The sequence below is a fragment of the Mchenga conophoros genome, linkage group LG9, assembly GCF_057382185.1.
Source record: "Mchenga conophoros isolate Kocher_MC1m ecotype Shallow Benthic linkage group LG9, M_conophoros_male_GT1.1, whole genome shotgun sequence".
Classification (NCBI taxonomy): Eukaryota; Metazoa; Chordata; class Actinopteri; order Cichliformes; family Cichlidae; genus Mchenga; species Mchenga conophoros.
Window position 1 is genome coordinate 6,510,165 of NC_140534.1, and position 16,276 is coordinate 6,526,440.

Genomic DNA, 16,276 nt, shown 5'->3' on the forward strand with positions numbered 1-16,276 from the left:
AGCAGGCAGGAAACAGGGTGCAAACGCAGTACTCATACATTGGAATGAAACTCAAAACGGCAGCTTTATTGCTGGGATCATACTAATACTGAAACTAAACACAAGGAACTACAAACATGAAACTCAAACCAAAGAAAAAAGCTAAACTGGGCACAAGGAACTAGGAAGCATGGAGGAAAACACACAGTGTGAGGGGACAACGAACGGAGGTGAGCACAAATAATAAATACACAAGGAGAACACGGCAAACAGGGAACAGCTGGGAGACACGGCTGAGGGCAATTACACACGTGACAAAACGGGGAGGACACAGAGACAGCCTGGAAGGGGAGAGAGAGAGGTGGACATGATGGGATGAGGGAAACATGGAACATAACATAACATTGTGCTAGAAAAAAAACAGAACTAGACTCCGTTGTTCCTTTTACTGCAGATAATTAACACTGTATTCTCTTTATCTGTTAAGTTGACTGCACATTTAAACCATTTATTAATGCAACATTATGACTTGTTCAAACAGTCGTATCCAATAGATTCTGAAACTTGATTTTGAAACATCACTTAATAATACACTTGCTGACTCGTATGTATCCGATCTTTAATATAAATGCTTACTATGATATTTGAGGGAAAAAAACATGGCTTTTCCAAAACATTCTAAAAAACTGGAAAAATATTGGCTGACAACATTGTCAGTTGTCAGCCAATGAGCAAGTGGTTTTACAGCCAGACCTATCCTACAGTCTTTTTATCTACACCTAAACACTCCAAGAACTTCATCATTAAGCAGGGGCAACTCGAAGTTCAGTATTTCACTACAGCAAATAAATTGTAGGAGCTGGGACTGAAACAATGACCTTGGGGTATCTACTGATGGGTAGAAAACCTGTTCCAATACCTGAGTCTTCAAGTCAAACACTGTTGCATACAATTTAATTTTTGCTTAATGCAATGTGCATAAAGTTAAAAGATTAAAACTAGTGAAACAATTTTTAAGAAGAGGCTTTTTCATTTGATTCAGTTTCACATGGTGGATTATGCAGAAAAAAAAAAGAATAGGGCTGAAAGGTCGAAGGACAAGAGAGGCATTATGGAGAAAAACAAGACATCCCCCCATAATCTTTTAGTTACAATATTATATTTGGTTAAAATGGTCTGATTGTTCAAATATATTATTTTCTTTGGTTGTTGTAAAATAATGTGTGCCTCAGTCTCCAATAAGACATAGTGCGGGAAAGGTAGTTATTCCTTTGTTACACCACAAGAGGGAGTATCCCCTAAAATGAGCAGCTCTAGCAGGAGTAAATAAGCCCAGCCACTAACCATAATGCAGTGCTTCCTAAAAGAGCTGTGTGAGACTGTGTAAAACAAATGTGTAACAATGCAGACACAGTAAAGGTGAACTCACAAAGCTACACTGGTTGCAATTCCTTTCAATCCAAATGTGCAACAAAGGTCTATTTATTATGTATTCAGGTTGTGTAACATGTTTTTAAATAGTAACTAAGTAACTAATTACTTTTGAAAATAAATAATTACTTTTTCAAGTAACTTGACCAACACTGGCTGTTAATAATAGCAATAAAACAGAAGTGAGTGAGGAAGGTGCTATTGTGAATACTCTTCCAGGATCAGAGTAGCTTTGAGAAATGAAGAGAAAAGAGTTAGGCAGCACGTGAAAACCTACATTCCTTTTAAAAACTGTGGATTGGTGCCAGCAGAACTACCTCCAGATCAACACTAAAACCCAGGAGCTGGTGGTAGACTTCCGCAGGCACAAACATCCTCCACTGCAACCACTGAACATCCAAGGTATGAACATTGAGGCTGTGGACAGCTACAGGTACCTTGGTGTTTATCTGAACAATAAACTGGACTGGACTCATAATTCTGAAACCCTCTACAGGAAAGGGCAGAGCGGGCTGTACCTGCTGTGGAGACTCAGGTGTTTTGGAGTGAAGGACCCACTCCTTAACAGGAAGAGACTGAACAGGCTGATCAGGAGGGCCAGCTCTGTTCTAGGTTGCCCTCTGGACCCAGTGGAGGTGGTGAGTGACAGGAGGATGGTGGCTAAGCTGTCATCCCTGTTGGACAACATCTCCCACCGGAGACTCTGACAGCACTGAGTAGCTCCTTCAGTGGCTGCGGCACCCATGATGTGGGGCGGAGAGATTTCGCAGGTCTTTCCTCCCCTCTGCTTTAGACTCTACAACAAAGAATTTGCAGCTGATCAAACACACAAACCCACAAATGTGCAATAAGACTAAGTGCAATACTCTTTTTCTGACAAAGTTGTATTATAGCATTTGTATTCTATTTTTATCCTATTGTATATATTATTTTATTTTATTCTATTGTATATAGTATTTTATTTTATTCTATTCTATACAGTATCTTATTCTTATTGTATTCCAGTGTTCTCTAATTTTTGCTATATAACTTTGCACTGTCCACTTTCTGCTGTAACAAAACAAATGCCCTATGTGTGGGATGAAATAAGGTAATCTTATCTCATCTTATCTTAAAACAACTGCTCAAAGCTCAGCACCGCCTCCAGCATCTGAAATGACTATCAGCAAAGCCAAGGTTACACCCACTTGAGGGGAAAAAGCCTCCTGGGTCTCAACCCTCCTGGGAAACAGTGATCTGCTTTCAACATTAATCCACTCACAAACAAGGTATTACAGGAGTGTACAGGAGAATCAAGAGTCACGATGGCAGAATCTAAATCTAAAAAACATGGATTTAAAAAATGTCGGAGTGCCACGTTCAGCATTGATGGCTTCAGCTTTACAATTGGTAAGAGACTTTGAAAAAAAACCCCAAAAATATATATATGTATGTATATATATATATATATATATATATATATATATATATATATATATATATATATATATATATTCATTCATTTATTTATTTATTTATTTATTTAAACACGGTATGATCTCATATTTAGGTCTATGCAACACTGAAGCATAATTTCTGTGTTAATGCTTAGTAGTTTTCTATCTAGCTTATGAATTCTTAAATGACTACTCTTTAATCAGAATGTGATTATCACAACCTTTTCAATATGAAAATTTTGAGATGAAATTATATTGTGAATGAGGTACTGCCTATATTTACATTAACAGAACTAGATCCCTCTGTGTGTGTGTGTGTGTGTGTGTGTGTGTGTGTGTGTGTGTGTGTGTGTGTTTGGTCAGGGTATAGATATTAGGGTTTTGTTGGGAATTTGTCAAATGAATGTAAGCCAGTATATTTTTCTCTGAATTGATGAAAACTACAGCAGAAAATGGTCACAAAGGATAATTTGCCTGTTCTTTATCTCTGCCTCACAATTAGTGATAATAACTCCCTGAGCTCAGTATCCTAACAACTGACAACACATATTTAATTGGACCAGTCAAAATGATGACATAGTCATTTCCCATGCCTTCTGGTTCTCATGGATACTGCGGTATGTAAACACAAACACACAGAGAGATGTGTGCTTGAACACACATACTCACATAGACACATTTGGGGGCACACTATATTACGTATTCACTCACTCATCCACAATACTGATTCAGATTAGTTTGAAAACAGTGTTTGGGGAGAGCTTCATTAAATGGCTAAGCAGCTGCATCCAAGCCTTAGATCACCAAGCAGAATCCAAAGCATCAGATGCAGTGGTGTAACGCACCGCACTACTGGAGTCTAGAGCAGTGGACACATGTCTTCTTGAGTGATGAATCACGCTTCATCATTTCGCAAATTGGATTACAAGTCTGGGTTTGGTGGTTGCCAGGAGAATGGCACTTGTCTGACTGCATTGTGCCAAGTGTAAAGTTTGGTTGATGGGGGATTATGGTGTGGGGTTGTTTTTCACAAGTTGGGCTTGGGCTCTTAGTTCCACTGAAACGAACTCTGCTTTAGCATAGCAAGACATTTTGGGCAATTTCATTCATAAATGGTATATGAACTGGTTCACTTCTCTATTCTACCTGAGCACTCAAAGCGCTCTATACAACCTGCCTCATTCAGCAATGAAAAAAGGCTTTGCATAGAACACACACACACACACACACACACACACAATCACAGTGTTACCATTTTGTAAAACAAGGTTTAGATAACAAACAAGTGTATTTAACCCTCTGGGTTCTAGGGTAAAATTAGCTGTTTTTGATTCATTTTACCTCTATACAATCTCACGTCTGAACTTACAGTTATTTTTTCAAGTTGACATATGGTATTAAGACAATTGAACTAAAATCAGACAACCCCCCCCCCCCCCCCCAAATCTGAGTATGTTTTGACACACACACAAAAAAACGAGTACACTACACACTAACTAGACACTTCAAACGCACTAGATGTCACAAATCTCTCACATCTCAATCCAATAGAGAACAGGTGGGTTTTTTTGTTTTTGTCTTTTTGCTCACAAGCAGAGTGCTTGCTAGCGTTGTCCTTAGAAAGCAACTTTTTAAACATCTGTTCCTGCATTAAACGTGATGATAGCTTTTATGTGCATTCCTCGACCCCACAGTTGAACAGCAAAAGCCTTTCTCTGTGTAAGGTAGTATTATGATTTTCATAAGATTTTACTCCAAGCAAATTAGTTAGAGGTTTCATGTTGATACAAAAACGCTTTTAAGACAACTTGCATGTGTCTTCCAACATCTTTCATAAGACAAAGCTGTATCTTAGTATATAACAAAACAGTCTTCCGCAGTCAAAATGCATTGGTTAAGGTGTATCCATTTTTTTTGTAACAGACTACAAATTATACTTAATTTATTGGATGAATCTTGGACAGAAGGTCTGAACAGGCAAGAAAAATAGATTCAAATATCTGAATTATGAAAGTTTCAAACTTTTACATTTCTGATTTATATTAAGAATTACAATTTTAAGAGTATTTATTACAATTATGCTTCACAGTTGCCAATGAGGCAGGGGACAACAACCAGCGCCCACTACCCCTCTTTTCACGTAAGTTCTGCACAGTATATGTAATTTTCTATATACTTGAAAGTGTCTTCAGGCCATGATGAATATATGTATTTTGCTCACTAAAATACATAAAAGTCTCTGGATATTCAGGAGTTACGTTAATGTGGTGTGTGTTACTGGTAACAATCTGTATTAAAATTGTCCAGGCTCACGGTCCCAGAATGCACTGTGCACTGATGTCACAGCTCAAACAGGTGTCACTGACTCCAAAGAAATTCTGATCGACCCACGCAGTGCTGATGAGATCCTGGCTGATGAACTGCCAATCCTTGATGCACCAGACAGCATTGAGAAGACTGCTATAAGGTCAGATTTGGACACATACATAAAAATAACTATCAAATAGATAGACACACATCGTTTATTTCTTTAAATGGTCTTAAAGAATGTTTTTCTTGAACGGCATTCAAATCTCTTCTCTTCTTTCTTTGTTGGCTGCCTCTTCTTCCATTCTCTGTCTCTGTCAGATTGCTTCAGTAATATTGAAAATGTGTCGATGTGGTTTTTCAACCAGGAATAATGCATTGGCAGTGTGTTTTGGATCATTGTCATGTTAGATAGTTAAGATACTGACAAAAAGATTCTTTCCAGTCAGTAGAAGTGTGCCTCAAAAATGAATTACAATATTTTAAAAAAGATGCAATAACAACATTTTTGAAAATGTAGAAGAAAGTAATCCTGAAAAATGTTTTATTGATGCTTGTAGGCAGCAGCATTTAGAAATAAAAATAAAGGTAGAGCATTTCTATTCTTTTTCTACTGAGTTACTGTCAATGATTCAATTTTAATCAGTTCAATTTATTTATTTATACAGCACCAAATCACAACAACAGTTGCCTCAAGGTGCTTTATATTGTAAGGTAGACAGAGAAAAAAAGACAACAATCATATGACCCCCTATGAGCAAGCACTTTGGCGACAGTGGAAAAGAAAATCCCTTTTAACAGGAAGAAACCTCTGGCAGAACCAGCAGGGCCATCTGCTGCGACCGGTTGGGATGAGAGAAGAGACACTACCCAATTTGAAGAGCGACTCTGTTGAAATAAGATGCCTGGAATTTTATATTTTGGTTCAGGCTTTTAAACCAGCTGCCTAAACCACTGCTTTTGCAACATGTAACCACATCAGTAATTTCTATCTTTGCTTTTCTTATTCTTTTGTAGTGCAACTAGGGAGTACTTCAGGAGCAGTTGGTGTAGTTGTCTTTACGTTTGCTTAGGACATCACCTCGTTCTTCATAGCTAAGTTTTACTCAATGGTGTTTATGCCTTAAGTGGTGAAACAAATTTGTTGTTTATACTTTTAACAGGAACCTTTTTTTTTTTTTGCATATTTTAGAAAGTACTTGGTTGGCAGTTGTTAAAGTAGCTTCCTTTTAGTTTCTACATTGTTGAAAAATGGTGAATGACATTTGCTATCAGTTATGCCTGGGCTTGTTTCATTATTGTGAAACCTAGGTAACATAAACACTTGGTGTTGATATGGCACTGATGTTGTAATATGACATTTTAATGCCACATAACATTTTTAATGGGTAATATTTAGAGCTGGGCGATATGAGATTTTTTCATATCACGATATGTTTTTTTCATTTCAGGCGATAACGATATCTATCACGATATAAGCCAAATAACTGTATTTATAAGATTTAAATGTGCCGTTGCTCACAAGTAAAATGTGAAATAATCAGCAGCTTGTTTTTATTTAAATATTTATTTCCCATAATAAGTTCAACAGGGTAGATGTACTTAAGGAACATGAGACTTTTTCAGATAGATAAAGGCAAATATTGCAAACTACACAAAAGGCAGCGGCTAAAGCGTTTAAGTTTCAAAATAGAACAAACGAAACAGACTAAATTGTCAATTCCACTTAGAAACAAAATATTAATTCTAAAAATAAATCTTAGTTTGTTTTACAGGTGAACAGACAAAACTGACTAACTTTTGTCAATATCAAATAAACTGAGAACTAAAAGGAAATTCTCAATCTCTCCTTGTTGTATAGCTGAGCTTTTCAAACAGTTACTTTAGTCTGACAAAAGCCGAATGACGAATTAGCGCTTCCAGTCAGAGACTGAGGCTACATCCACACGTACACGGGTATTTTCCGTTTTCGTTTTAAAAATAATCCCGTCCACACATAAAGGGAGAAATGAAAGAAAACCCTGCTATGAACATGCCAAAGCAGCAGGTGTTTCATCTTGTTCTCTCTATAAACTTCACAAGATGCTCGGTTGAACTTTCCCTCCTCCGAGGTAAACTTTTATTAAACTCTTAATAAACAGTCATGAGTCTCCGGTTCTCACCTTCCGGTGTTACACTCTCAAGACCCCGGGTGGAACACACAGGTAAATGCAATTCCCATTGCTACATCCCTTTTCTTTTACAAAGACAATGAACTATTCATAAGTTGAGAACTCAATTTGCAACTGGAACAAAACTTAGACATGACATTTCTTTGTTAGACACAATTTTCTTCAAAAATAAAAATTCTTTCTTCCACTTACTTTTTTTAGCTTTCTTTCTATTTTCCTTTAGTATTACTTTTATTCATTTTTTCTGTTTTGTTTCTCATTTCCTTATTTTTATTTATTTTTTCCTTCCAAACAAGTAAACAGATCACAAAGCCATAACTCAAAATATTATCACAGATGTTCTGCTCTGTTCTCTAACCAGTAAACAAATCACAACATATAACTCAAATGTCGTCACAGATCTTTTTTTTCTTTTTCTTTTGTCTTTCCTCTGACAAGTAAACAAATTACAGCGTATAACTCACAGATTACCCCTTAATTGCATACATAGTCCTTCAAATATCCAGGTTGTTGTACTACCCGTCCTGACCTGGTAGTGCTGTTTTGTGTGTTCTCTTTGCTCTGTGTTGGCACAGTAATGTTCTGTCCCTCAAGCTGGAGATGTGCTGACATGTCTTTTTTGACCTCCGTAGCTCGCCTCAGATGGCGACGATTCCTTCTGAGGACTCTGCCGTTGTCCAACTCCACATCATAGGATCTGTTTCCCAGAGTGTTACACACTCTAGCCTTGGTCCATAAGTTGTGTGGTTCAAAAGGTTGGACTCGCACCAAGTCCCCTGGGTTTAATGTGTCCATGTCCTTCGCTGTCTTGTTGTAGTACTTTGTTTGTCTCTCTCTGTTTTTCATCAGTGCTAACTTGTTGTCAGTCACTGTGGGTTGCAACAATCTGTCTCCTATTGGGAGAAGTGTCCTCGTCCTCCTGCTTAACAGTCTCTGTGCAGGGCTGGTAGTTAAACCTTGTGTTGGGGTGTTTCTGTGGTCCAATAAGGCCAAATATGGATCCTGTCCAGCCAATTTCGCCTTTTTCATGAGTCGTTTGGCAGTTTTAACGGCAGACTCAGCTTTGCCGTTGCTCTGCGGATAGCCAGGTGATGAGGTATGGTGTCGAAATTCCCATTTCCGGCTGAAGTTAGCAAACTCTGTTGAGCTGTACTGGGGCCCGTTGTCAGAAAAAACAATATTTGGGATTCCCTGACGTGCGAAATGAGCCTTTAGTTTCCTAATCACAGTACTCGACTTGGTATCAGGTAGATAATCTATCTCCCAAAAGTTGGAGTAATAATCAACAGTTATTAGGTAGTCCCTACCCTCAAAGTTGAATAAATCTGTCCCCACTTTGGTCCATGGTCTGGTGGTCGGCTCGTGTGGTTTTAGTGTCTCTTTCTGTTGTTTTGCATCCACAGACCGACATATGTCACATGTAGCGATGTACTTTTTGATGTGGTCGTTCATACCGTGCCAGTAGACGCAGTCTCTAGCTCTCCTGAGGCACCCTTCTGTGCCGATGTGTGTTGAGTGAATTCGCTGGGTTATATCTGCCTGCAGTGCTTCTGGAATCACCACTCTCTCTCCCTTGAAGACCAATCCATCCTGTGTGCTCAGTTCATCCTGCAAAGATTGGAACTGGGTTATTTCAACAGGTACATCTTTCTTACAGGCCGGCCACCCCTTTTGTATTGCTTTTATCAGCGTTTGTAGTGTGTGGTCGGTTCTCGTCCCTGCCCGTATTCTGTCCATGCTTTCTGTTGAAACAGGTACATAGTCCACCATGTTGACACATTCTGTCTCCAACTCTGTCTGGCTTTTGATGCTATCCTGCAGGTAGGCCCTACTCAGCGTATCAGCAAGTAGCATGTCCCGGCCTGGAACATATGTTATGGTTATATCATATTTTTGCAGCCTTAATAGCATCCTTTGCAGTCTCTTAGGTGCATGTAACAGTGGCTTTTTAATAATGTTCTCGAGTGGCTTGTGGTCTGATTGCACTCTCACAAGACGACCATATGTATATTGGTGGAATTTCTCCATCCCAAACACAATAGCTAAGCATTCCTTTTCAATTTGTGCATAACCTCGTTCAGTGAGCGTCAATGCACGACTTGCAAATGCCACTGGTTTTCCATGTTGAGTCAGAGCTGCTCCCAGTCCTGTCTCGCTGGCATCATACTGCAGCGTCAGCTCTTCTTCAGGGCTGTAATATTTCAAAACTGGGACTTGTGTTAGTTTTTCTTTCAGTCTTTTAAATGCATCTTCCTGCACGTCTGTCCACTCCCATAGGCTATCTCTGTGCGTCAGTTGTCTGAGAGGCTCACAGTCGTCTGACAGATGCTTGTAAAACTTTGATAAATAGTTGACCATTCCAACTAGTCTCTGCACCCCTTTTATGTCCGTTGGTGCTGGCATCTCTGTGATGGCCCGTACCTTCTCTGGGTCAGCGCTCAGCCCCTCTGCTGTGAGTAGATGTCCGATGTATGGTACTTCCTGTCTTCTAAGCTTGAGTTTTTCCACATTTAATTTGATGTTTCTCTCTCTGCAGCGTTCCAGGAAAAGTCTCAGGTTTCTGTCATGATCCATTTCTGCCAACTCAGTCGTCTCTCCTTTTCCAGTGATCAGGATGTCATCAGCAATGATGTATGTGCCTGGCAGGTTCTCTAACGCTTGCATCAGTTTGCGCTGAAAGACCTCTGGCGCTGGGCTGATCCCCATCGGCATTCTCAGCCAACGAAAGCGACCAAATGGTGTTGCGAATGTCGTGAGATGGCTTGACTCTTCTGTAAGCTTCACATGCCAAAAGCCATGTTTCACATCACAAACTGTGAAAACTTTCGCTTTTGACACATCTGGCAAGATGTCATCTATTGTCGGTAACGGGAAGTGACTACGCTTCAAAGCTTTGTTAAGCGGTCTTGGGTCAATACATATCCTGGGTTTGCCATTTGGCTTCTGCACTGTCACCATCCCACTGATCCAATCAGTACTACCTTCCACTGGTGCTATTATTTGTCTGTCTGCAAGGCTCATCAGTTCCTCTTTCAGTGGTTTCATCATCGACACTGGGACTCTGCGTTTTGGCAGTTTGACGGGCTGCACTGTTGTGTCGATTTCCAGCTCATATTCACCTTGCAAACATCCATCTCCTGTAAACACATCCTGAAACTCAGTCTTTATCTCTTCCAACAACCATGCGTTGTTCTCTGATGGAGCTGTTGTCACTGAGCTGTCCAAAGCACAGATGTTATCATATTTAACTTGTATTAGCTTCATCGCTTCACTAGCTGTTCTCCCAAGTAGAGGTGTTTTACTGTCATGGTCTGCGGCCCGGCGTCCGGGGTGCTGCTGGGATGTCCACGCCCACGAGCGTGGCTGCTAACCCCACACCTGCATCCCATCCCAGGCGATCACCAGGTGGACTATTTAATCCTGCCCTACCTGCTGCTCCACGCCAGTCCGTAGTCGCCTCTCAGCGGTAACGTACGCCTGCGGAAAAGAACTCGTGTGACAAACTCTCCATCGGACCTAACCCTGTTTTTCTTTCCCTGTGTGCCCAGATCACAACTCGGCGTGTTTTTTTTGAGCCACCTGCCTGTCCACCTGTCCGCCTGGGATTCGGTTCACATTCAGCTTCGCCGTCTCGACCCCTTTTGGAGCTCCACCCCCCCCTCTGGTTCACTCGGCCCGGCTATCACCGTGAGACGCACACTCCACCTTCCCTCATATGCTGCCTTTTTTCCGCACCCCAGTAATCTGTCTCTCTTTTTGTTTTACAGCCTCTCACAGCCCCGCTCTCGGCGTTCCCTGTGCGGTCCCTCGGTTTCGTCTGGTTTCACCCGTTGTTTTTCTGGCTACCCTCACGGGACACCTTTAGTTTCAATAAAAATTACTTTCTTTATTCGCTCATACCCTCGTGTGTGTGTTCTGCTACTGGGTCCTGCCTGCGCTCGGAACTTCGGTTCATGACATTTACAATCCTCCTCTACCACTTGGAACTCGACTCTGTACTTTTTGTTGTTTCTTGGGTTTGTCAGCTTGACCTTACACTTTCCTAATGGACACAGCTTTGACTTATTGTACATCACAAGAACCTTGTCTGTGTGCTCCATTTTGATGTTCGGGTTCAACAAGTTGATGGGAATAACGTTGCAGGTTGCACCACAGTCAACTTGAAACTTGACCAGGCTGTTGCCAATCATCATGCCTGCAAACAGCTGTTCTCGTTTTTTCATGTCTGATTCTTTGATCTGGTTCACTTCTACTGCAGTCTGTGTCATAGCTGTGACAGTCATTATGTCCTCACAGGAATCCGAGTCCTGCTCCGTCACTGTGTGGATCTTTTTTCCATTTTCACTCTGTCTGCTTTTACTCCTGCATGCTATAGCAAAATGATTTTCTTTGCCACATTTTTTGCATTTTTTTCCATATGCTGGGCATTTTGATTTGAGTCTTTCATGTGCTCTTCCACAAAATCTGCATGATATCTCTTTATCCAGTCTTTTTCTCTCTTTTTGTTTTACTGCATGCAGTTCCTCTACAGCCTGTCCCGCTATTGTTTTGTTGTATTCTCTTGAAATCTCCATTGCTCTACAAATATCTAGACATCTGTCTAATGTGAGGTTCTCTTCTCTGAGCAACCTTTCCCTCCAACCGGAGCTGTTCGTGCCACAGACGATCCTGTCTCTGATCAGTGAGTCTTTTAATTGTCCAAAGTTGCAGGTGCCCGCCAGCATTCTCAGGTCCGTAACATATTTATCAATATTTTCTCCAGGAGCCTGATTGCGTGCAAAAAATCTGTATCTCTCGACAGTCTCATTAACTTTGGGATTACAGTGTTCATCGATTTTTCTCATCAGCTCACTTACTGTTACTCTTGCCTCAGCTCCGATCAGCGTTCCACAGAGCTCCCTGCCCCGTTCCCCGATCAGATAGTAAAACAGCTTCACTCTCGCCTTTTCCTCAGCATCCGGCAGAGCTAGTTCCGTGTAGAGTGTAAACTCTTCTTTCCATGTTTTCCACGCTTTAGACAGGTTCACTGAATCCATACTCCACTGTGCGGGTGGCTTCAATCCATCCATCGTAGACGCCGCTGCGCTCTTCTCGTCAGCGTCTCACTTGCTGTCCTGAGCCGTTAGCACCTCCGAGGCTAACTAGCCTAGCTGGACGCGTCGATACCGTCCGCTCAATCTGTTGTCTTCAAAACGCGGTGTGGATCACTCTAGACCCCGCTGCCACCATGTTTCATCTTGTTCTCTCTATAAACTTCACAAGATGCTCGGTTGAACTTTCCCTCCTCCGAGGTAAACTTTTATTAAACTCTTAATAAACAGTCATGAGTCTCCGGTTCTCACCTTCCGGTGTTACACTCTCAAGACCCCGGGTGGAACACACAGGTAAATGCAATTCCCATTGCTACAGCAGGTGGCGCTAGATTCCTAACCGTGCAGAAATGTTGGCCAATCAGAAGCCTCGGTGGGAAAAAGTAAACAAAGCTGGGGCATAGAAGCAGAACAGAGTCGTATGTGTGGACTGTGTGTATATGTAAGCATTTAAACACTGCAGAGAGTACAATTAACAGTAACAGTATTGTAGAAGTTCATTTCACCGAAACAATAACATGACGCACAGTGTGACGCATGCACCAGTTTATTGTATTTCCAGACTTGCTTTCGGCACAATTTACAGTGCACGCTACTCTGTTTTTTGTCAGACTTGAAATAGCCGAAATACCTTCACACTACGGAACTTCTATGGCTCTTCTGTTCGACAATCTCTCCGGCATTGGAACCATCATCTGTTTTCTCTTCGGTCACGCTCGGTTGATTTTTCTAGTCGGCACACTCATTTCCTCCATTACGCGCTGGCTCCATTACCCGCTGGCTGCTTCCCAAACAAACACACGTGCAGCTTGGCACTTGTGCTGTACGTAACAAGTCACGCGACGTGACGCTGCGGCTGTGATTGGTTCGGCTCTGCGCTACTTAATTTGGATTGGCTGACCTTTTTTTTTTTTTTTTTTTAAGAGGACAAGAGCGGCGAGGTCTATCGCGATAGCTTAATTTCTCTATCGAGTAAAAGTTATATTGCGATACATATCGTTATCGTTCTATCGCCCAGCTCTAGTAATATTGTAGATCAGCCCTTTTTGCCACTTTCAAGTTTTATGAGGTACTGTTACAGAAAAGCACCATCAGATTGGACAGGAGCTCTTCTCTAAATGGTAAGATAATAATTGATCATTCCAAATCAATAATTCAGTTTTTTAAATCCAAACTATAAATTTGTAATCATTCTACACATCAATAATCAGGACCCATCTCATCTTAAAGAGCTTATAGTATGGTATCACAGATGTAGATCTTTACTCAGACTGCTGGCTCAGTTGTGGCTCAGGATATTTAAGTTAAGTTAAGTTTAGTATTGTTTCTCCTTCAACTTTTTTCACTCACCATTTCTTTATGCAGCACAAAGCATTCAGTCAATAGTTAATATTAACCTCTGTCTCTCTGTGGATTCTCATGTGTGTTTTCATGTTCTTGCTCAGATATGGTTGGATTATAAAAATACTTCCCTTTTTTGAAAATATGTCTTTGTAAGGAACTTAGCGTTAAATGGACACCCTGTCCACTATGAGATAAAGGAGAACAACAGCCTGATACCTGCAGGCCTGACAACAGGAGATGTATCACTCCTGTAACATCTGTAACATTCAGCAGTCGCCTCATTGTTCTGACACACACAACAAAACTACACTACACACTAACGACACAAGATTTGCGCTAAACGTCTCAAATCTCTCACATCTCAAAGCACCGCCGTCACTCCCAAAACTTCCCCCCGTTTCTTAACAACTAGATGCTCCTTGGCGGCCGCTTATCGGGGCCTGGAGCCTGGGGCTCGCTCGGGCCACTTCGGAGGTGGGGTGCCCCCGGCCTCTCGGCCTGGGGCTCGGTCACTCAGGCACAGCGGAGCTCACGGGCGCGTCACTGCAACTCCCCCTGGCTTCTGCTCCGCGGTTGCTGAGTGAGCCCTCATCTGGGACTCTCCTCAGCTCTTTCTGGGACAGTGGCGCGGCTGCCCCTCTGTTGGTCTTCCTTGGTCTCTTGTGTTCTGGGGGCCTCTGGATGTCTGGAGTTTTGATCTCCTCCATACCTGCTTCATGCCCTGGAGGACGGGGCTGTGGCCCCCCCACACCCTCTAGCAGATCATTACATGAAGGAACCTTTTAAAAAAAACAAGCGCGTCCATGCTCACAGGTGTACACACGGGTGATCACACCCACAAACTACACCCTTTTTGGCTCCTACCTCAAAGCACACTGTGTTCTGTTGATCTTCTGTGCTGCACAATAATGTTTAATATTTAGTATTTACTGTCATATTCCCATATATCATTGTGATGTTGTTTATTCTATTACTCTTGTTCTCTTCTGCTTGTTTTCTTTTTTCTTTCTCAGCAGGTGACCCAGGTGATTGATATATGTATTTTTTTTCTTTTTTTTTTCTGCCCGTTCTGTTGGTTTTTGGTTTTTGCCCTTCTCCCCCGTCCCTCTTCTCAGCTGTTTCTCTTTCCCTCTTTCTTTCTCCCCTTCTTTCCTCCAGTCAAGTCTGTCCCGTATTCAGCAAGTGAAAATAAAATAAACAATAAAAGGTGAATCAAATAGGCCATTACGGCAAGGCTGGGATGGTCAATTTGGTAAAGTAAATCCGTTGGGCATCTTTCTTTGCCTTTAGACAACAATTCTGATGGCAAAAGAGCCAAACGGGACAGGCAGAAAGAAAAAAAAAAAAACAACAACAACTAGATGCCACGTTGCCATATCATTTTTTGATTGGTCGACATGGTACTTTTTTGGACGAATAGGAAAGGGAGACGGGGATGGAGTTTGTTTTTGCTCACAGGCGGAGAGCGCTTTCGAGCCTTTTTTCTTATAAAACGTCGTTTTTACCGTTTCTTCCCGCAGTAAATATAAACAACGACAGTATTCAGGAAGAAAACCAAACATTGCAGATATTTTTTATTATAACTCTGGTTTTACGTGGCCTATCAACAAAGTTGGAGTGAGACACTGAGACCTCTCCTGTCGTTTTTCCGTCAATTGTTCCGTCTGTCCTGCTCACATCTCCAATGGTTGTCCACGTTGTCATTAACGTGGCTTCACTCCACATCAGCCATGCCGCTTTGCTTGCTAAAACACCGCTGTCATAAGGACGCTGTCATAACCTGTCAGCGACGTTGATTAGCTGCGTATATACGAATGTAAATCGCATTATTGGCTGGACTATGGGATAAGGTGGCATCGTTCTAATCCCATACGGGAGAGATTGCGCACGTGCGCAGCTTAGAGGGAATATTGACAGAGATGTCTCTTCAATCAATATGTGCATGCAGTTCTTACGTGTTAAAAGAGGGTATATTGCTGATCTGTGTGCTGCCTAACCTATTATGAACATCTGGAGGGTAAGGACATTAACCATTGCCACCACCTCTCTGCACACTAACATCTGTAGCTGATAATATTAGTGTAACCAGTATGGTGATTCTAAGTGCTGTTCAAGATAACGCCACTCTGGGGTAGCAATGCAGAGTCAACATCAGAAGTACAGTAACCAGCAAGGTGAGACTTCGGAACAATACTGTGGTTCACGTTATCGAACCACACACACACACACACACACACACACACACACACACACACACACACACACACACTCAGTGGCGTGTCCAGCGGGGTGGCCTGGGGGGGCACAGGCCACCCCCCAACCAGACTGGCCACCCCAGGTGCCACCCCAAAGGCAAAACAATAAAATTCAATCAAATATCAAATGTCCGATTATGTTTTCACGGCGAAGCTCAGATATCCGAGTGTAAGTGAATGCAGCATCGGCTTCTGCGCTATGTGCATCACGTTAGCAAAGGTAGGAGAGCCAAGCACGAAAGACGGCACTGCAGGAAACAATT

The 16,276-nt window shown here is 41.7% G+C and overlaps 1 protein-coding gene across 1 annotated transcript in view; it reads left to right on the forward strand.

Moving 5' to 3' along the window:
- Positions 1-2,714: 2,714 nt before the first annotated feature.
- The window catches only part of LOC146566671 (dual specificity calcium/calmodulin-dependent 3',5'-cyclic nucleotide phosphodiesterase 1A-like), a 50,082-nt gene continuing 36,520 nt past the window's right edge, over positions 2,715-16,276 (forward strand). The window contains exons 1-3 of the mRNA XM_085286236.1: positions 2,715-2,799; positions 4,936-4,986; positions 5,154-5,313. Coding sequence (XP_085142362.1) covers positions 2,715-2,799; positions 4,936-4,986; positions 5,154-5,313 — 296 coding nt within the window. The remainder of the gene's footprint in view (positions 2,800-4,935; positions 4,987-5,153; positions 5,314-16,276) is intronic.